The 21846-nt window shown below is 46.1% G+C and overlaps 1 protein-coding gene across 1 annotated transcript in view; it reads right to left on the bottom strand.

Annotated features, from left to right (window-relative positions):
* Positions 1 to 21846, bottom strand: part of IQCA1 (IQ motif containing with AAA domain 1) — a 231767-nt gene that overhangs the window by 16112 nt on the left and 193809 nt on the right. Inside the window, exons 13-14 of the mRNA XM_056814786.1 lie at positions 18606 to 18805; positions 8433 to 8519 (exon numbers count right to left, since the gene is read on the bottom strand). Coding sequence (XP_056670764.1) covers positions 8433 to 8519; positions 18606 to 18805 — 287 coding nt within the window. The remainder of the gene's footprint in view (positions 1 to 8432; positions 8520 to 18605; positions 18806 to 21846) is intronic.

Here is a 21846-nt window from a genome sequence, read left to right as displayed (position 1 = left end):
CTTCCATCCTGGAATCAATATTATGTATTGGCTCCAAGGCAGAAGAGTGGTAAGGGCTAGGCAATGGGGGTCAAGTGACTTGATCAGGATCACACAGCTGGGAAGTGTCAGAGGCTAGATTTGAACCTAGGAACTCCCATCTCTAGGACTGGCTCTCAATCCACTGAGCTATCCAGCTGCCCCCTCTACTTCATTTTATAGATGAGGAAACTGAGGCAAACATGGTGAAGTGACTTGCTGAAGGACACGCAGCTAGTAAGAGTCTGGGGTTGGATTTGAACTCAGGAAGATGAGTCTTCCTGACTCCACTGTACGACCTAGCTGCCCCTCCCTATTGATTAGGCAGGACCAAACCATGTAACTATCGATATGCTAAATATATTAGCCTTAGGAGAAAAGAAAAGGTCACATGTATATTTTGAAATGACAAAGGTGGGATTGGAATCTATCCGTGATTTCAGAATCTGCATTTAAGGAAGAGAAAAGGCTCAAACCAAGCAACCTTGAGTGGCTTTGGGCTATGGCACAGGCATTGTTAGCATACAATTAGCCCTGAAATGGTGGGCCCTCGGAGTTGGCATCCACAAGCAGCTAAATACAACATAAAGAGCTGTCCCTGGTCCTTGCGATGCCTATAGACTTTTGAAGTCCACACAATAGCAAAAGATGTGAAACATCTAAAAAGAGGATTTGCTTTTGGTTCCCAGAACTTTCTTTTCTATGTTTTCGGAGTGGAATAAGAGAAGGCAGGCACAGGGACAAGAAGGAAAATGAATGGGGTGGGGGAGGTAGGGGGCTGGTTCCCCCATCCTGAGGTCTTTAAACTGAGGCTGTGGGATGGGTTGTAACAGGATTTCCCATTTGGGTCATGGATTGGACTGGGTGGCTACCAAGGTCCCCATTAAGGCAATTTAGGACACAGAGAAATAATCCAGTAACTTAGAGGATGTTTAGCATCCTCATTGCTGGCATCATGGCAGCTGCATCAGTATTGTCCTTGGGCCCAGTCAGGTGGTGTTCATGGTAACCTTGCCACCAAGGTTGGGTGCATCTCAGGTGGCCTTCAGGGCCAAGAGCCATGAAATCTCACTCTAAGTGACCACCCCACTTTCCTCTTGTGACCAAGGCTTAGGGATGGTTATTACTGGTGACTAGTTAGGCTAGGACAAGAGCCATCTTCATGGAGACAGAATTGTTATTCCTGCCATTAGAATCTGAACCCCAGTCTTTAATGATGCCCCCACCCAGGGTGTTTATGACCTATGATCTCATCAATATGTATGGGGCCTTCTACCCCAGGAGTTTGAGACCAGCACCTAAGGGTACCAACCCTCTATAGAGCTCTTCTGAGCTCTGGATTCTTTCACTCACAATAGAGTGCAAGTTCATGGAGACCAAGATATGTGTCTCAACCATCTTCCACATCACCACCAATGATCGTTATAATTTACATATTTTTTAAAGGACATCCATGTGATTTCATCAGCCTAGGGAGTATCTGAGGGGTAAACTCCTTCTCCCAAAGCAGATGACCTGCTTTTCTGGAACCTACTCTTAGAGAATTGTCTGGTGAAATGACAGGGAAGTCAACCTATATAGAATTATGCAGTCTGTCTATGTCAGAGATAGGACTTAAACTCTTCTTGGTCTTCTTGACTTGAGCTCCCTCTCTCTCCTCTTTGACAATAGGAGGCACTTTATACATTTGTTGAGTTGAAACAAAGGGTGGTGATGAGAAATAGAAGGATAATACAACAGAGAAGACGGAAGAAAGAGTAAATGGATAGAATGACAAAACCTTTGTCTTTCTTGCCATGTCCCCAGGAGAATAAAGCATGTGACCCCATAGAGCATTTGAAATCCTCCTCAAACATCCCTTAGTCCTACTCAGTGGCTCCTGCAATTAACCAAAGATAGATGCCCTGCCCTCAGAAATTTATATTATAGCATAATTTCCTCATTTTTTAAATGAAGGTGCAGTAGACAGAGTTCAGAGCCTGAGTCAAGAAAGCCCGAGTTCAAATCTGACCTCACACATTTTCTAACTGTGTGCCCCCTGTGCAAGTCCCTTCTCCCTGTTGGCCTCCATTTCCTCATCTATAAAATAAGCTGGAGAAGAAATGGCAAGCCAGCATCTTTGCCAAGAAAACCCCCATGGGGTCATGAAGATTCAGACATGACCAAAACACTGAACACCGCCAACAAAAATAAGATCACGTTAGAGATATTTAAGGTTTTTTTTCTAGTTTAAAATTATGTAAGTGATGAATGGGTCAAATGCTTCTTCTGTCCTCTAATACCTTTGTGACCTTGGATAAATTAAGAAACTTCTCTGGGCTTCAGTTTTCCCATCTGCAAATGAGAGGTTGTACTAGATGGCTTCAAAGTTCCATCCAGCTTTTAGTCTGTGATCTAATGACTCTGGGAAAGTTATTCAGCTCCATACTAGCACACTACTCTCCAAGGGCTTGGCCAAGCCTCTTCAACCAGTTTGAATAGGCTTCCTGTTTAATGCCACTCCATACCATCCAATGGCTTTCAAGGACTTTTCATACCTAGTCATAAGCCTTTGGTTGATTGATTCAGTAGCGGTGTTCCCACTGGTTAAAGTACCAGGGAGTAGCATCTTGTTAGTTACTTTAAGTGGGGTGGGGTAATTGGGTGATTGATTTGCTCAATTGATTCCCACTTTAACATTCAAACAAATCAGTTTTCCATTACATCAGTTTGGGAGTGTGGAGCAGTTATATCTTGGGTAGAGCCCTTCGAGATGCAGTTGTGTTTTCATTGATCTCTTTCAGGGAAAGCTCACTGCTCAGACTCAGAGAGGGGCAACAATCCATCCAAATGTGTGCCCTGGGGAAGAAAGCAATAATCTCAATCTTAAACTCCAGATTCTATCCCCAAATCCATTTAGAGCTATTAGCAGCTCTCCTGATCCTATTTGGTAGTCAGTTGGGAAACATTCAGAGGGTGCTAGGCATTAGAGCTGGAAGAGACTTTTGAAGCCATCAGTTCCAACCTTCTTATCTTATAGATCAGGAAACTGAGGCTCAAGCCTCTTGGACTTTCAGGGGAGATAACTGTGGTTATCTGAATTTAAATCCAAGGCTCTTTCTGTTGGGCATTCTTAGCCCACTAAGGATACTCTTGGAAGTGGTGGATGTTAGTTTTGTTTTCAGTGACATGATCCCAAGGAACCCATGTCTATTTTATACTGCAATCGTCTAGAGCAATGACTAAGGACCTACTATGTACCAGGCACAATGCCAAGTGCTGGGGGATCAAAGAAGGGTGAAAGCAGTCCCTGCCCTTATCCCACTGGGGGGGGGACAACATGTAACATATAAATAGCTAAACACATACAAGATATATACATACATATACATAAATATGGCAAAAATGGAAGGAAGTTTCAGAAGGGAGGCATTAGTAGGCCTCCTGCAGAAGGTGGGATCTGAAAGAAGCCTGGGGTGGTGATAGAGTGATAGGTGATAGAGATAGATAGAGGTGAGGTGGGAGAGCATTTCAGGCAGGGGGAACAGTGCAAACACTGGGACATGGGAGGTGGAGAATTGTGTAGGACGACTAACAAGTCTCCTTGTATAGCTGGATCATGGAGTGAATGGATGGGAGTAAAGGATAAGAAGACTTGGAAGCTGGAAGGGACTAGCTTCCGAAGGGTTCTGAATGCCAAACAGAAGTCTTTATATTTGATCCTAGAGGCAAGAGGACTTACCAAATGGGATGACAACAGAGTCAGGTTGATACTTTAGGCAAATGACTTTGGAAGGGAGGGAGAGACCAATCCAGAGGCTATTGCAGTAGCCCAGGTGAGAGGCCCTGAAATGGGGTGAGTGAGGAGAAGGAGAACTCTACCAGAAATACTGGCAAGGTTATTTGGTTACTAAAAGATCCCATCTTTTGGCATTTGCTACTCAGTGAGCCTCAGAAGTCTTCATTTCTGGCTGACTTTGTTTGATCTCCTCCTAAGAGGAATGTCTTCAATTACAATTTGGAGGTGCATCAGTGTGAAGCTTTGTCCACTTCAGGAAAGAGAACTCCAAGCCTAGGCTCAAGGATGATAAAATCAGCCACAGGCTCCTTTCCTGTGCACGAGTCACTTAAGAGGACTCCCTGAACTAAAGTTCAAAGCACTAGCCCTTAATTCTAAGTGGAGAAGTTGAATCCCTCAGAAGATAAAGACTTCTTGGGAACCCAGTGGTGAAGATGGGCTTTAGTTGCCTCCCAGAACAACACCAAAAACAGGAGCTTCCCCTGAAGCCACAGCAGGGCTTGGGAAGGTGAGAGTGACTCATTTACCAAGATACTCTAATGTAATTCCTGCTATTCTTCAGCAGAGAGAAATGAGTACCCCCACCGAGCAATCATTGGTTACCTTTTCAGCCGATCTCTTGGATTACATTATAATGTAATTGGCTCATTCATTTTTATTCGAATAAATTAAATAATGCAAACAACACTAATTTTACACTTGGAAAGCACTTGGTAGATAGCATTTGAGGTGGCACCTGACCCAATATCGACAAAGAAGCGATAGCCTTTCCACCCAATTGAAAATAGACAGGAATTCATTCCCTTTACTGCTCTGGGTCGTTATATTAATTTGGATGATGCTGAATTGTGGCTAAACCCAAGTCTGGACATTGTCTTAATGCAACCATAAGTACTTCTTGTTACACTCTGATATTTGAGAGGGATAGTGTATAGAGCCTCAAATCAGGAGGCTCCAGCTCCCATTCCTGGTTCTGGCATCAACTAGCTGAGTGACAGTAGGATAATTGCTCTCTGTCTCTAGGTCTTGGTTGCTCCTCTATAAAGTGAAAGGGTCCAACTAAATGCCTTCTAGGTACCTTCTAGCCAGAACAGTCTTTAATTCTGTGATATGTAGCCTACTTCTTCATGGAAGCTGCAATATGGAGTTGAAAGAGTCCTTAGAAGGTCGAGTCCAATCCTCTCATTTTACACATGAGGAAAGCAATTCTCAAAGGGCTTTACTTGCCAAAGGTCACACTAGTGGTAAGTGGTAGAGCTGGGATTCTCATTCAGATCCTAGGATTCCAAGTTCAGCACATTATCCATTGCATTATATATTAGCTACTTTGGAGTAAGTTATCTACACTCTGTCTCTAATGCCACGGAGTTCCCCTATATATCCCCTGAATTCGCTAGTCCCTAGTTCTCCTGCCTAGTGTTCACTGAGCTACAGAAATTTAGGAAGCTTGAAGTCCTGGGACAAGGATTTAGAACTGAGAGGTGGTCTAGCCCTACCCCTTCACTTTATAGATGAGGAAGCTGAGGGAGCAGTGTTTTGCCCAAGGTCACAAGCTTTTGGGATCTGTATCCATGTCCTGGCACTTCAAATATACAAGTGTGTCTACTCTTCCATATTCAGCCTATAAGGAAACCAGATTAATTTAAGGTTGATGTTCCCATGAATTGTATGCAACCTCGATGCTTTGGGACTTCTCAACATCACCTATAGACCAGATGAGACGTCCCCAGCTCAATATGGGTGTCCTAGAACGTTCCCCCACAATAAGCAGACATGGATGGCTATATAGGATCTGCCTCAAATTTCTAACATAATATAATTTTTGTTTCAGTTTCCTATTTGTTAATGGGAACCATTCTGACCTTTTCATAGAGAAGTCATGGAATATTTAAATATCACTTTATCCATCCATCCATCCACCCACCTATCATCTGTTTGTCTATCCGTCTGCCTGACAAGGTAACAGACCCCAGAGACATGTAGATGGTAGCCACAACACAAAATCACTGTAAGGACTTTAAGTATAGTTGGCTGGAAGGCAGACCTTTTCCTTTCTCCCTACTCCTGTCTCTAGAATATGTAAAATGCTTAGGCTGCCATCTGAATTACTTTGGACCACTGACATTGTTGCTGGTAAGTGCCCAGAGTCAAAATCTTTATCTGTGCATGTGTGTGTGTGTGTGTGTGTGTGTGTGGGCTCCCATTATAAGGGGAATGGGCAATGAATGGTGGGTTTAATCAGTGGTCTTCCTGCACTTGAGCTGTTTGATTAGAGCCACCTACACACAGGCACACGTTGCTACACCTGGTTGTTCTCTTTCATCACTACTGGGCAACTTCTCAAGTCATTGCCTTCTAGCTGGCCCAGCCAAGTGAGGGTGGCCTATTGTTAATGAGGGCAAGCCTTCACAAGGCAATTCCAATTTGCTTTAGTGTCATTAAGTCCCTATGATGATGATGACGATGGCCAGCACAGCTGTCCTCTTGCTGCATGGCACATAGAGACTGAGGTGTCGGGATGGCTTTTGGTAGATGAAGTCACAGAGTGTAATGGGGTGGAAAATGCAGGCACAGATTGTCTTACAGAATTTGGCATATGAGAATCACTGACCAGCTCCCAGAAGAGGAGGTTGGAGTGACAGCACAGATCCTGGCATGGGAAGGAGATTGAGTTCCCAAATATCAGAATGGGGAGGGACCCCAAGGGCCTCAATCCAACCTATCCCCCACCAGGAATCCCCTTCACCACATCCCCAACAGTAGTCAGCCAACTTACACTGGAAGACCTTCAGTGAAGGAGAACGCCCTCCCTCCTGACTGTAGCCCATTCCTCTTTGGGGGAGCTCTCATTGTTAGGAAGATTTTCCTGACATACAGACTAAACTGGCCCCTTTTCAACTTCTCCTCAATGATCATAAAGAGGGTTAGAAATCTGATATCCCTTTAAGTTTTACAACGCACTTTACATGTAGTATCTCACTTGGTCCTCATGACTATCCTGGGAGGTAGGCTCTATTATTATCCTCATTTTGTAGATAAGGAAACTTAGGCAGATAAATCAAAGAACTTGCCCAGGATTACACGGTCAAGCATCTGAGGCTGGATTTGAACTCAGATCTTCCTACATCCATGTCCAATACTCTATCATATCACCCACGCATGGATCATAATTTTCCCCCCTGGGGCCAAGAGAAGCATTTTAAACCTCCCCTCAACAGGGCAGTCCTCTAAATATTTTGAATTCACCTCCCATAGAACCATAGATGTTGGGTTGGAAGGCATCTCAGGGCTCACCTAGTCCAAACCTTTCATTTTTAAGGCTGAGCAAACCCAGTACCCAGAGCTGTTAAGGGACGACTAACAGAGCGAGTATTGAAACCCGGGTGTCTGCCTGGAGTCATGGCTGATGAGTGTGCATAGCAGCAGCTCCCCCCCCCCCACTTTTTCCTGAAACATTTCGGAGATGCAGATGAATGAAATGGCTAAAATCTGCCATCACATTTCTCTAGCGTGCCCGACCTGGTTTCTCAGCACCTAGGAGAGCGCCTGGCCCAGGGTTGATTGATTAATTGCCTAGGATCCTGGTTGCCCTGGGCATTTCAGACGCCAGAATGCGTCCCTTTTTAATGGAGCTCTCAGCCACGAGAGGGAGCCAATTGCCACTGCCGTGTCAAGTAATGAACGAATCTTCTAAACATTTTGTGAAATGATAGGGCAATCAGTGATCATTTAGGAGAAGAAAGGATGACGACGGCGCTTTCACTCTTCATCCAAATCATCCCTACCTGCTCAAGTGATGTATAAAACATAAGGGCTCCCAGTGATTAAAACCCTTATGAATTTAATCAGAAATTCCCAGCTAACCACTATTTGCTGTGGTGCAAATTGATGCAGAATAACAATCATGGAAAGCTGCCTTCATTTGAAAAAATGGAAAAAGCCAACTTGTGGGAAATGGCCTGGTGATTGGCAGGGGGAAGGGGTGGGTGCTGGGAGAGGAGAGCAGAGGAGGAAGGAAACAATTGAAGCAGGGCTCCCTGGAGGTGCCCCCACAGACAGAGCATTCCCCAGGAGGACGGAGGCTCTTTGTTCCCAGGGCCAGCCATTGTGGTGTTTATTATTACTGACAAAATGAAGCCCTTATCATCATAATTGCTGCCTTGCTGCTCTTTTCCTCAGGCCCATCAGAGAGCTCTCAGAAGGGCTCACTCAGTCTTCAGCTTCCACTCATTCACCCTTTCCCCCAGCTGGATTATTGTTAGGTTCCTGAGCCCTTTACAGCACACCATCATGGAGCCATCAAATGAGGTATCATCCTATGGGGAGCACTTTGTAAACCTTAAAGCCCTCTACAAATGCTAGCCACTGTCATTAGCTCTAGTCCAACCCTTTCTTTTGGCAGGAACCAGAGAGAAGAGACTTACCTAAGGTCATTCATACAGGAAGTGACAGAGCCAAATTCAGGGTTCCTCCCACCGGGGCTGCTCTCCTATGGCCCTAGTGACTCGTCTCAAACAGAACTAGGCTTCCTCAGGAGATATTTTGTCCCTTACATTCCCCCCAGCCCAAACTCCGACAGGGAAGCAAACCCTCCATGCACACAGTGCTTGAGAAGTAACCAGGAGCAGGCCATCACCTCCTTTTCATTCTTGGGGACTTTTTTATAGAACGTTTTTTCAGTGTCTCCAATCCAGACCACCGATGGCTGGAGCAGTCGGGCCACCTAAAGACAAGAAAGCAATGCTCTGGTTGGAAGAGTTTGTTTTTTCCTTCTGGGATACACACTTGCTAGTAAACAAAAAGGGGACTTAGGTTCTAGGCTGTCTGGGATGGTGTTGGGGCTGCACATGCATCTGGCCTGGGTTATCACATGCTCAAAAGCCCCCACGATTATTAGGACAGCAGCTGCCACAGCCAGCATCTAATGAGAACTGACTGACTTGTTTAAAGTGTCGAAAGGAGGATGTCATGGGGCCACAGACCTTAAACTAGCAGGGAGGGACTTTCTAGGACATCTACTCGAATCCACTGATTTTACAGAGGGGGAAACTGAGGCTTGGTGATCCATCTAGAAGGACATTATATGTCATCTAGACAAATCTTTTCATTTTATAGGAGAAAGAAGGCCCTGGGGAGACTGGGGTGGGGTCACAGGCTCTATCCAGAGATGCAGAGTTGAAAGGGTTCTTAGAAGTCATCTAGGCTAAACTCCCAAAGGTATAGAGGAGAGAATGCTAGGTTTACAGTCAGGAAGTGTTGGGTTCAAATTCTCTCTCAGACACTTCCTTAGAGCTTTTAGAGAGGTCACTTAACTGCCCATTCTGGGCCTCATTTTCCTCATCTGTAGAATGAAAGAGTTGGACTGATGATCTTCAAGGTCCCTTCCAGCTCTAAATCCATCTTCCCATGGTTGATACAGAAGAAAAATGACTTGCTTAGGGTCACAAAGGCAGTAAGTAGCATGACCAGAATTTAAACCCAGATCCTTTTTCCTTGAGCAAGGATACTCACTACTGGACCCCACTACCTTGTATAAATGGCCTCCATGCTCAAAGACCACCGAGTTCTCTTTCTTTCTTTCTTTCTTTCTTTCTTTCTTTCTTTCTTTCTTTCTTTCTTTCTTTCTTTCTTTCTTTCTTTCTTTCTTTCTTTCTTTCTTTCTTTCTTTCTTTCTTTCTTTCTTTCTTTCTTTCTTTCTTTCTTTCTTTCTTTCTTTCTTTCTTTCTCTTTCTTCCTTCCTTCTTTCCTTCCTTCCTTCCTTCCTTCCTTCCTTCCTTCCTTCCTTCCTTCCTTCCTTCCTTCCTTCCTTCCTTCCTTCCTTCCTTCCTTCCTTCCTTCCTTCCTTCCTTCCTTCTTCCTTCCTTCCTTCTTCCTTCCTTCCTTCCTTCTTTCCTTCCTTCCTTCCTTCTTTCCTTCCTTCCTTCCTTCCTTCCTTCCTTCCTTCCTTCCTTCCTTCCTTCCTTCCTTCCTTCCTTCCTTCCTTCCTTCCTTCCTTCCTTCCTTCCTTCCTTTCTCTTTCTTCTTTCTTTCTTTCTTTCTTTCTTTCTTTCTTTCTTTCTTTCTTTCTTTCTTTCTTTCTTTCTTTCTTTCTTTCTTTCTTTCTTTCTTTCTTTCTTTCTTTCTTTCTTTCTTTCTTTCTTTCTTTCTTTCTTTCTTTCTTTCTTTCTTTCTTTCTTTCTTTCTTTCTTTCTCCCTCCCTCTCCCCCTCTCTCTTTCTTTCTCTTTCTCTCTCTCTTTCTTTTTTCTCTTCTTTTTCTTTTTAGAATATTTTTCCATGGTTACCTGGCTCATTATCTCCCCACCTGCTCTTTCCTCCCCCCCTCAAATCTGACAAGCAGTTCCCCTGGGTTATGCATGTATCATTGTTCAAAACCTATTTCCATGTTATTCATATAGACCGCTGGATTCTGATAGGATCTTCTTTCATGGTCCTGTCCAGAACCTCAATGGCCATTGCATCCAGAGGGCAGCAGGGCCACAGAAGGCTTTCCCTCACACCTCCACACTTTTCCTCTTGTGTGTATACCTTTAAAGACTTAGGAATCCTGCTCAGAGGAGTCAGCCCCCTTGCTTACATGGAGCCCCAACCTTCCAGCCCACTGGGATAGGAGTTTCCAGCTGGAGATGAATGGGACATTGAGGCTTCCTTCCCCCCACGCCCCCTGTGAATTATCTTCTCCCTCCAGTTCTCCAGTTTATTCAGGTTTGTTCACCCACAGAAGCACTGCCTTCTTCAGGATAAAGAGATTCAAGACTTTATATTCCATGTGCAAACGGGCTTTTCATTGCTGGCTTCAACTCTGCTGGAGAGACTGTGTGGGCGCCTCCGGACATGGATGAGGCTTAATGGCAGTACTTGGCTAAATGTCGCTTGGTGATTTATAGCTCTGGTAAAAATAATGACCACACATGGGACATTCTCTTTAAAGCCCCAAGAGACAGAAATCCTCTCCCCCTGCCTCCCTCCCTCCTCTCCTCCCTCCTCTCTGTCTCTGTCTCTGTCTCTGTCTCTGTCTGTCTGTCTGTCTGTCTGTCTCTCTCACACACACACCAACTTGGGGCTTTGTGTGAAACTGTGGCAAAGACGACATCTCCTCTGCAGTCTCCCTCATTAGACATGCTCAAGGCGAGCGGGAGCCGTAATACTGGTTTTTCTTTTTTTGTCCTTGGGAAACGGAGATGCCAGGAGGGGTGTCTTCCAGGAGGCGATGGGCGAAGCCACTGGACGTGCAGATAGGCTGTCTGTTTCCCTGCTCTGCTCTGTCCCTGGGGATAAGCGGGGGCTGAGGAAAGGACACGTGGTCGGAGCAAATCTTGAGGCCACGCAGGGGGTGGAGGCGCTCAGACGGATTCACAGGCTGGAAGCTCATCCGGCCCATGCCACTGGGAGCCAGAGCCATCAGTGCCGATTGCCGGTCAGCAACTTCTAGCCTCTCCATGTTCAATCCCCCTTCACTGAAGAGGTGGTGAGGCTGAGGGGAGCGAGCTGGTGGTGGGGAGGGGAGGCTCCCCCTGTTCTTGGACAGGTCACTCGTTTCTGCAGAGTCCTTGTCCTGTGGGGCATCCTTTGGGCCAGCAGCTCCATCCTGGCAGGACAGCAGCTCAGGGAGCCCTGGAGAGGCCATCGGATTCAAAAGGAGCCTCCAAACCAAACTAAGTGGCACCAAATTGAAGCTGCACCCTGAGATGGCGGGTCTTGGAGCTGCCTGGGGCCAGAGAAGGATCGGCCAAATCCTAAACAGTTTATAAAGAGCAGAACTGGGAGCTGAAGCCGTAGAGCCTTTTCCATTCTCAATTTAGAAAATGCTTTTCCAATGGATAATGGGAGACGCCTAGCGGAAAGATTAGGGCTTGGCACAGTCCTGGGCAGTCTGGGGGGTCAGGCTGTCAGATCAGGGCCACACTGGAAGGGATGGCCCTTTGAGACCCTCTAGCCGAGGGTCTCAGTTTACAGAGGAGGAAGAGAGGCCCAGGAAGGAAAAGGGACTTGGCAATGGGCATGCAAGTAGTAAGTGACAGCTGAGATTTGAATTCAGGTCTCATCCTAGTACAAGGAGATCTTGGACAAATCCCTTAACCACGTGGTTTCCACCTACTTGAATTTAAAATAAAAGGGTACATTAAGGGCAGGTTGGAAAATGAGGCCCAGGCAAGGAGAACAACTTATACCCAGGATCATAGATTAAGCTAGAGGCCACTTAATTCAGCGATCCCATTTCACAGAGGGGAAAACCGAGGCCCCAGGGACCACGACTCATCCAACATCATAGTCAGGCTGGGTCCTCCGATGCTGGAGCTGTGAACACATCCCTTATACTGTCGTCTCCTGCTCCTGGCCTCCATCACTGCAGCCTCCATCCCACAGCCTCCCTGGGCTTGTTTCCTCACTTACTAAATGGAGGGACCCAACCAGGCATACTTAATGCCTTCTGCAGTCCAGATCCTCCAGGCTTCTGCCCTTGCACCTCCCCAAACCCAGGCAGTGGGGCTGGGACGGTCCCCGTCTGCTGACCTCTCAGCCCAGGCTTCCACCTGCTATTTCTTTCCCTGAGACTGATCTGGCCGAGAGCTTCTCTTTTCACCTCTCTCAGGGGTTCTGAGCATGGCCGAGCTCCAGGCCCAGTTTCTCTGCCCATATTTTTGCTTGTGAAAATCCAAGGGGCCGTTGCCTGGCCACTGTGCGTGGATGCTCTTGTTTGCTGACGGTGGGATGACTTCCTTTTCCTTCCTGGCAGAGTCCCAGGAAAGGCAGGCTTGGAGAGGCCCATCACCTCCCCGTGCCAGTCGCTGAGGCCCCTTGCTGATGGGGGCTCCAATGGGAAGAGGCCCAGGCATGAGCATGAGCCCTCCTCAGCCATCCCCCGGGCCAAGCAGCTTTGTTTCCTGGAGAATCTTGGCTCCTTTGTTAGTCTTTTCACCTTTGCAGAGGAGGCCCCGACTAAAGGCTCCATACAAAGTTCCGGGAAACGACCCCTGGATCTCCTATCTAATCAGACAATAGGATACAGGACAGCTCCAGGCTCTGGAGGCCTCTGGGAGCTTCCTTTACCTTCTTTTCCATCAGCTTCTCTTCGTCTTTGATCCCTGCTGGGGGACTCGGGGGGAGGGGGAAGCATCTCTGAGTAGACAGAAACAAGGGGCCACTTAGACGTGCCCCTTTCTGGGACAAGGCCCATGAAGAGCATCTTTCACTGGCCAAAGCTCCTGGAGGAAGCATGGAATCTTGGAAAGACCCTGAGCTTTGGAGGCTCAGGGTCTCAGGAGCAGAGATCTGCCACTAGAGAGGATGCTAATAGGCTGTTGGTTCTGATCCTTTCACTTTGCAGAAGGGGAAACTGAGGCTCAGAGAAGGGGAGGAGCTTGTGTATGGTCACAGAGTTTATAAAGTGGAATGTCAAGACAAATCTCAACCCCACATAGGGGATACATGGGTCTGGCTCGGCCGCTATTATTTAGTATATAGAAATCTCTACCTCCCTGAGCCTCAGTTTCTTCTTCTGTGAGATGAGGGGATCAGACTGGTGGCCTCCGATGCTCTTTCAGGTTCTAAATTTATGACCATCTTAAAAGGGGCTTTTTCAGTTGTCCTGCTGTTGAAAAAAATTGGCACCAGCTTCTTTCTCCAAAGGGGGAAGGAAATTCATTGTAAAAACAACTGAATCTGGGATCCACATTTGCTTTCCTTTCATTCAAGGGTTGGATGGATCCCAAAGAGTCATACATTAACTCCCAATAGCACAAAACAGGCCCTTTCTGAGCTGAGCTTCTCCTTTTTCCACAAGATCTATTGTCCCACAGTAACTTTAACGAAGGCCGGATGTGCCCAGTCTCAGCTGGGTATGGGAGCCAGGCTATAACTTGGAATTCTGTGTTCCTTTCTCCCAGGAAGCTCCAAGCAAGATGAGACTGGCAGAGAACTGATTTGGGGGGCTTTGGAGGAGTCAGTAAAGCTCTGGAAGGTGACACTTTGCCAGTTGATTTTTGGGACCACCTTTAGACCTTTCCATTTATCACTTTGGAGGAGGTTGATTTTGAGGGGGGGCGCTGATATCCTGAAATGGTTAAGCTAACAATCTAGCCTTCCTCAATGCCCTTGGTAAGAAGATTTAACAGAACCCCATGGGCCTTCTTTCCAGCTTAACACAGGATTATACCACTATGGGATTGGCCATTAAACTGTGAGCTCCTTGCAAGCAGGCCCTGGCACATAGCAGGTGTTCACCAAATGTTTGCCAACAGGTCGACAATCCTCTTGGCCCTAAGCCATCTGCCCACATTTCCATCTTGCCAACGAGGTTATGAGGTCCCTGCAGTGCTGTGGATTTGGAGTCAAAAGAGTTATGTTTTTGCCTTCATCATCCTTGACTTTTCCCCTCGCTCTCAAGAGCCACATCCAATCAGTTTCCAAGAGCTGTCCAACCCATCTCCCTCACTTCCACCCTGTTCCTCTTCTCCAATCACGTGGCCACCACCTCATCCAGTACCTCATCACCTCTTGCCTGGTCCACTGAGCTAGCCTCCATGGCTCCAATGCCTACCTCTCCAATCCAACCTCTGCACAGATGCCAAAATGATGTCTCGGAAACATCGCGTTGCCCTGGTCATGTCCTACTCAAGACTTCCCATTGGTGGCCTCCAAGATGACTGAAGCAAGGGCTGCTCGGACCCTAGACCAGAGAGGGGGGCTCGGATTGCAGCTCCTCATGCAGGACGTGCAAAGGCTTTTGGCTTTCACTCTGCCTGTTGTTCATGTTCGGCCCCCATTCCTATAAATCATATGACTCATTGCACGGACCTTCTCACATCTCCTATATTGTCTTCCTTGCTCCTTCCCACTCCCCACCCTGTGCAGCTCTGCTTGTCTTTTGTTCTCATTTGCACTTGCTCTCTGCTTCTGTCTCTGTCTGTCTTGCTCTCATTCCCTCACTCATCCCAACCTGTGATTGGTGGAGGAATATCCTCTTTCTCTTATTACCTTAGTAGAGTTTGTATTTATTTGTCCTGCACCTGCTCACGCATGCACATGTTGTCTCCTCCCATAAACTATAAGCTCTGTGAATGATTGATCAGACAGTTGCCTTGGGGCTCTGAAGGTTACTTGATATGGCTGGGATATATGAAGGGAAGGACTTGAAGCCGAGAATTCCAGACACTAAAGCAGGGTCTCTGTCCACAGCCTCATGCTGTCATTCATTCTGATTCATAACATATTCATCTGTCTGTATGGGTGCCTTCATTAGTTGGCTGTTAGATTCCAAGGAAGGAAGAAAAGAAGAAAGAAAGGGAGATAGGCAGGAAGAAGAAAGGAGGAAAGGAAGAGAGAAAGGAAGGAAGAAAAAAGGAAGAAAGGAAAGAAGGAAAAAGGAAGGAAGGCAGGATGTAAGGAAAGAAGAAAAAAGAAGAAAGGAAGGAAGGAGGGAAGGCAGGAAGGAAGAAAGGAAAGAGAAAAAGAAAGAAGGAAGAAAAGAAGAGAGAGAAAAAGAAAGACAGGAAGGAAAAAAGGAAGAAAGGAAGGAAAGGAAGAGAAAGAAAGGAAGAATGGAAAGGAAAAAGGAAGGAAGGAAAGAAGAAAAATGAAGAAAGTAAGGAAGGCAGGAAGAAAAAAGCAAAAGAAAGAAGGAAGGATGAATGGCAGAAAGGAAGAAGGAAACAAGGAAAGAGAAAGAGAGAGAAAGAAAGAAAAATCAGATGAAGAAGCAGCCCTTCATAAACCCTTGGTAACCTTTGTAGTTCATGGCCCCTCTCACCTTTGGGTTCGGCAAACCCAGAAGCAGCTTATGAATGATATAAAGGGTATCTGCAAAAACAAGCAACATATTTGGGTCCATCCTTCCTCCACATGCTGAACTCAAGGGACTAGAAGGAAGCGTTTTGCTTATATATCAATACCTGAGGTATTGTCTGCTTCAGAGGAAGGAATGCTGGACTTGGAATCTGGAAGACCTGAGTTCTAGTTCTGTCTCAGATATCAGCTGTGTGACCCTGAGAAAGTGACTGTCTCTTGGGCCTCAGTTTCCTCATATGTAAAGTTAGGAGGTTGGACTCAGTGGCCCCTAAGGTTCTTTCCAACCCTACTCATGTGATGCTAGGATCCTTTGGCTTCTGGGCCGTGGTAGGTTTTTTTCCTTTTCATTGGTTCACAGATTCAGGGATGGGGATTGACATAGAGCCCAACCACATGAGGAAACAGAGGCCTGGATCCCTAGAGGCACCACAGCAGGAAGGAAAGGGCCCTTCCTCTGGAGTCAGAGGACAAGGCAACAAATTCTACCCCTGATTGTTGCTCCTTGTGGGATTTGAACTCAGGTCTGCAGACTTGCGCTCAGGCTCCTCCTCCCTGCCTGGTCTTCTTCTCAGAGGCTTGGTGGACTTCTCTGGCTCTCTCAATTAGACCTGCATTGCCTGCCCTTGTAGCTTCCTCCTTTGCAATATTCCTGCCCAAGCGTTGGCCACCCCTCCCCTCACTTGCACCCCAAGTCTCCCAAAGGCCACCGAGTGCCCATCCTCCACTGGGACTCCTTCCCATTGTTCTCCGAGCGCCCGCTGATGGCCCATCACTCCAAAGCCCTCCATGTGAATGATATGGATGGGTAGTTGGAGGCCATGGATAATTAAATGCACTCGACATCATTAATTCCTAATTGAAATGGTGTGGGAACTGGTTCTGGGCAATTTGCTCCAGTGGCCGGCAGAGGGCTCTTTGGTTCTGCGAATCAGGCGCTTCACTGCCGAGGACGCCGGGTGTCCTGCTCTGGGGAGGGCTGAGCGAGGTGACCAGCTAGCCGGTTGGCTGGAGGCCTGGCCATGGACTGGGGCTGCCTGCCCAGTCTTAACTGGATCTCAGTGGATTTCGGCGGGGGCTTTAGTGGACCAAACATTGAGCTCAGCGGGCTCGCCTTGGCCGGTGAATGGGCAACCATCCGGGGGAGGCAGAGCTCAGCCCAGGGAGCTGGCGGGCCCCGAATCCCTCTCCTGGCTGGCAAAGGGCACCAGCCTCCCTCGGGGTGAGAGACTGGCTCTGATGACTCCCAAGGGTCCCCCAATCCTCTTGTTCCCTGGATCACTCCCAGGGGTGACGTCCCCAGAGTCCCGGTGTAGACCCTGTGAAAGTTGTGGTGCCCAGCTCCGGGGAAAGGGCCCAGTATTGGGCTTCTCCCTCACCCGATGGAAGGCTTGGCTCTTCTGGCTGCTTTGGGAGTTCGGTGTTATTCCCGAGTTACTCCCAAGCTTGTGATGAGTTGGGTTCTGCCCCATCTCAGATTCAGAAAGGAAGCCCCAGAAGGCTCCCCCATCCCGTCTCTGCCTCTTCTATGGTTCCTTAGCTCCAAGCAGCTCCGAGAGCCTCTGGATTGGAGGGTGGCCCCAGCACCCCGCCATCTTCCCTCCCTCTTCTCTGGTATTTATTCATTTCCTTTTGCTTCCCTCAAGAAGAATATCAGCTCCCGGGGCTTCCCCCATTCGGAGAATAACGTGCTTCTCTCCTGAGCTGTGGCCAAATCACTGCAATGATAAGAACCCTCAGCATTTCTGGACGGCACCTTGGGGTCTGGAAGGCACTCCCCCAGGTTATCTCATTGGGTGCAAGGCGAGATGACCCTCCAGTCCTAATGTTGGAAGAAAGGAAACTGAGGCCCACAGAGATGGGGTGACGTAGCAGCATCAAAGGCTGGTAAAGGAGGCTCCTTGGAGCGGGGAAAGCTTTGGGTGATGTTGGCCAAGTGAACTGACCTCTGAGTGAAGACGGAGACGAAGGGGTGGCCTCTGATGTTCTCCCAGCTATCGGATTCTGCTGACTTTGGACCTCTTTGGACCTCATTTCCTGCCTTTATTAAGTGAGGGGGTCGGACCCCCAAGTCCCTTCTATGATGCTAAGTCTCACCACCGCTAGGGGCCTGGGTTTCCTCATTTTCAAGATTAAGACTGGATGATCCCGAAGGTTCCTTCCCATGCTCTAATTCGAAATGCCTTCTAGGAGAGAGGGAGCCGAATGGAGAAAGAAGAGCTTTGTTTTCAGTAGACCAGGAATGGACAAAAAGATACGGGTCAGAGGCACGGACTGGACGTCATCTATCTGGCTCCAAGGTCAGGCTCCGCAGCCCCTCAGTCACACCATCACTCAGAAACCATCCTATCAACGTGCCTCAGGCAATGCCCCGACTTCTACTGGAAACATCCCAGAACTGCCTCTCACGTCAACCTCTGAACTCATGTCCCTCTTGGGGGAAACCACCTGACCTGTCGCTGCTCCCCCAAATCCTCAGGCCTTGCCATCTGCTGCTATTGCTGTCTAGATCCTACCTGGGCTTCTTGTCATCCATGAACATGACCCCAAACCCTCCTTTTTATGTAGCTCCCCCCAATCAGAACCTGAGTTCCAATAGAACATAGAGTTCCTCCATTTTTATTGGTATCTCTGGAAGTTAGCCCAGTGCTTGGCACAAAGTAATTTTCTTTAAACCCTTAGATTTCATCTTAGAATCAATGCTGTGCATTGGTTCCAAGGCAGAAGAGTAGGAAGCGCTAGGCAATGGGAGTTAAGTGACTTGCCCAGGGTCACATAGGTAGGCAGTGTCTGAGGTTAAATTTGAACTCAGGACCTCCTTCCTGTCTAGGCCTGGCTCTCAAACTACTGAGTCACATAGTGGTCCCCCATAGTAAATTCTCTAATAACTCAGGCAGGTCATTCCATTAACTACGTGGTTCTTAGAAGACTAGAGCACAGATGTTTAAAGGAAATGAGCATTTTAACGTCAAAGGGAATCTTGATGAGGAAGATGGTGGAGCTCTCTGACTCCCAGGGGTACAGTACCTTCATGACAAGGTGGAGCATCATTTGGAGGCCAGTCTTGCCAGGGTACTTCCCAGTGATCTTGGATGGAGACAGATCAAAGAGGTTGGCTCCAGTTTCGGTGCAGATGGCATGAACCAGCATTTTCTTCCCCACACCAGAGGGCCCAGTCAACAGCAGCGTCTTCACCAATGGAGCCTTCTCGTGAACCGACTGAGAACCTGCAGGAGGGGAGGGGAGGGACTGAGCTCACAAGCAGACTGTACAGACCTGGCCAGAGGAGCCAGGGCTTTTTTCTTTTTGGATGGTGCAGAGAGAGAACGGCTCAGATGAAGAGGTATTGACTGGCCAATTAGCAAATTCATTTAAAATGAAGAAATGCTTCCCCTGAAGAATTTCAGTCATTACAAAGGGGATTACAAATGAGGAAGCCAATCCAAGACAAATTAAATTTCTTGCTCAGGAACACACAGTAGTAAAGAGCAGAGGCAAGATTTGAACTCAGATTTGTTTGCCATTATGAATAAAATACAAGAATAAGTATGGCATTAATGAAAGTAAAAGCATATTACTAAAAGATGGATTATAGTAAGTAAGCACATGTAGGATACTAAGGTGAGATCAGAAATCAGCATCACACAATAGGGAGAGGGCTGGGCTTAAGTCACAAGATTCGTGTTTGAATCCTGCCTTTGGTATTAGCGAGGCTCATTTCTCTGGCTCTCAGTTTTCTCATCTGTAAAATGAGGGGATGCTCTTTGCTTCTCAGACAATGCCAAATTCTGAGGTCAGTTTCAGAAAATGTCTTCAAGATGGCTCTTCTCTCTCCTATGTGGACGGCCCTTTGTCCTTTTTGCTCCTTTCATTCTCTAACTGGCATAACAATTATTTGTGCCCCATCCTCTTGATTGGACTGGAGGCTCACTGGGTACTAGGATTCTATCTGAACCCTCTAGGATCTTTTAAAAAATTATTAAAATTAAAAAAATATTTTCCATGTTTCTGTGGTTCATTTTCTTTCCCTCCTCTCTTCCCTCTCACATCCCAGGGCCAGCAAGCAATTCCACTGGGTTGTACAAATGTTGCCACTTGATACATATTTCTATATTATTCATTTTTGCTATAGAGCGATTGTTTTAAAGTCTAAACCCCAAATCACATACTCATATATACATGTGATAAGTGATGTCATATGTTTTTCTTTTGAATTTCTATTCCCATAGTTCTTTCCCTCAATGTGGATAGCAGCCTTTCCCATAAGTGCTTGAGGACTGTCCTGGCTTGTTGTATTGCTACTAGTAGCAAAGTCCATTACACTGGATTTTTCCACAATGTTTTACTTTCTGTGTATAATGTTCTTCTGGTTCTGCTCATTTCATTCTGCATCAGTTCATTGAGCTTCTCCCAGTTCATATAAAAAGCCTCCAGTTCCTAGCTGCACTCTTTGTGGCGGCCAAAAATTGGAAAACGAGGGGATGCCCATCAATTGGGGAATGGCTAAGCAAATTGTGGTATATGTTGGTGATGGAATACTATTGTGCTAAAAGGAATAATAAAGTGGAGGAATTCCATGGAGACTGGAACAACCTCCAGGAAGTGATGCAGAGCGAGAGGAGCAGAACCAGGAGAACATTGTACACAGAGACTGATATGATACACTGTGGTACAATCGAATGTAACTGACTTCTCCATTAGTGGCGGTGTAATGTCCCTGAACAATCTGCAGGGATCCAGGAGAAAAAAAACACTATTCATAAGCAGAGGACAAACTGTGGGAGTAGAAACACCGAGGAAAAGCAACTGCGTGACTACAGCGGTTGAGGGGACATGACAGAGGAGAGACTCTAAATGAACACTCTAATGCAAATATTAACAACATGACAATGGGTTCGAATCAAGAACACATGTGATACCCAGTAGAATCACGCATTGGCTACAGGGGGTGGGGGTGGGGAGGAAAAGAAAATGATCTTTGTCTTTAATGAATAATGCTGGAAATGATCAAATAAAATATTATAAAATTAAAAAAAATAAAAAGCCTCCAGATCATTGATCCTTACAGCACAGTAGTATTCCATCACCATCATATATCACAATTTATTCAGTCATTCCCCAATCGAGGGACACCCCCTCATTTTCCAGTTCTTTGCCACCACAAACAGCATGGCTATGAATATTCTTGTACAAGTCTATTTCCTTATTATCTCTTTGGGGTACAAACCCAGTAGTGGTATGGCTGGATCAAAGGGCAGGCAGTCTTTTAAAGCTCTTTGGGCATAATTCCAAATTGCCTTCCAGAATGGCTGTATTAATCCACAATTCCACCAGCAATACATTAGTGTCCTGATTTTCTCACAACTCCTCCATATTGAACAGTCTGTTAGGTGTGAGGTAGTACCTCAGTGTTCTTTTGATTTGCATTTCTCTAATTATAAGAGATTCTAAAATACTTTTTTAAATGCTTATTGATAGTTTTGATTTCTTTATCTGAAAAGTGCCTATTCATGCCCCTTAACCATTTGTCAATTGGGGAATGGCTTGATTTTTTTGAACAATTGACTTAGCTCCTTATAAGTTTGAGAAATGAGACCTTTGTCAGAGGTTTTTGTCATAAAAATTTCCCCCAATTTGTTGCCTCTCTTCTAAATTTGGTTGCATTGGTTTTGTTTGTACAGAAACTTTCAAATATAATCAAAATTATTCATTTTACATTTTGTAAATGTAAATGTATCTCCTGATTGGTCTTAAATTCCTTCCTTTCCCATAGATCTGATAGGTATACTATTCTATGTTTACCTAATTTGTTTATGATTTCCATCTTTATATTTAACTCATTTACCCACTTGAGTTATTCTTGGTATAGGGTGTAAGATGCTAATCTAAGCCTAATTTCTCCCATACTGTTTTCTAATTGTCAGCAATTTTTGTCAAATAGTGGGTTCTTGTCCCAAAAGCTGGGATATTTGGGTTTGTCAAACACTGTCTTGCTACTGTCATTTACCCCAAATCAATTCCATTGATCCATCCTTCTATCTCTAAGCCAGGACACCACATAGTTTTGATGATCACTGCTTTATAGTATAATCCTTCACATTTTTTTTATTATTTCCCTTGATATTCTTGATCTTTTGTTCTTACAGATGAACTTTGTAATAACTTTTTCTAATTCTATAAAAAAGCATTTTGGTACCTTGATAGGTATGGCACTGGAATAAGTAAATTAATTTAGGTAGTATTGTCACTTTTATTATATTAGCTTGTC

Source organism: Monodelphis domestica, chromosome 2, assembly GCF_027887165.1.
Source record: "Monodelphis domestica isolate mMonDom1 chromosome 2, mMonDom1.pri, whole genome shotgun sequence".
Taxonomy (NCBI): domain Eukaryota; kingdom Metazoa; phylum Chordata; class Mammalia; order Didelphimorphia; family Didelphidae; genus Monodelphis; species Monodelphis domestica.
This window is presented reverse-complemented; position numbering and strand designations above follow the sequence as displayed.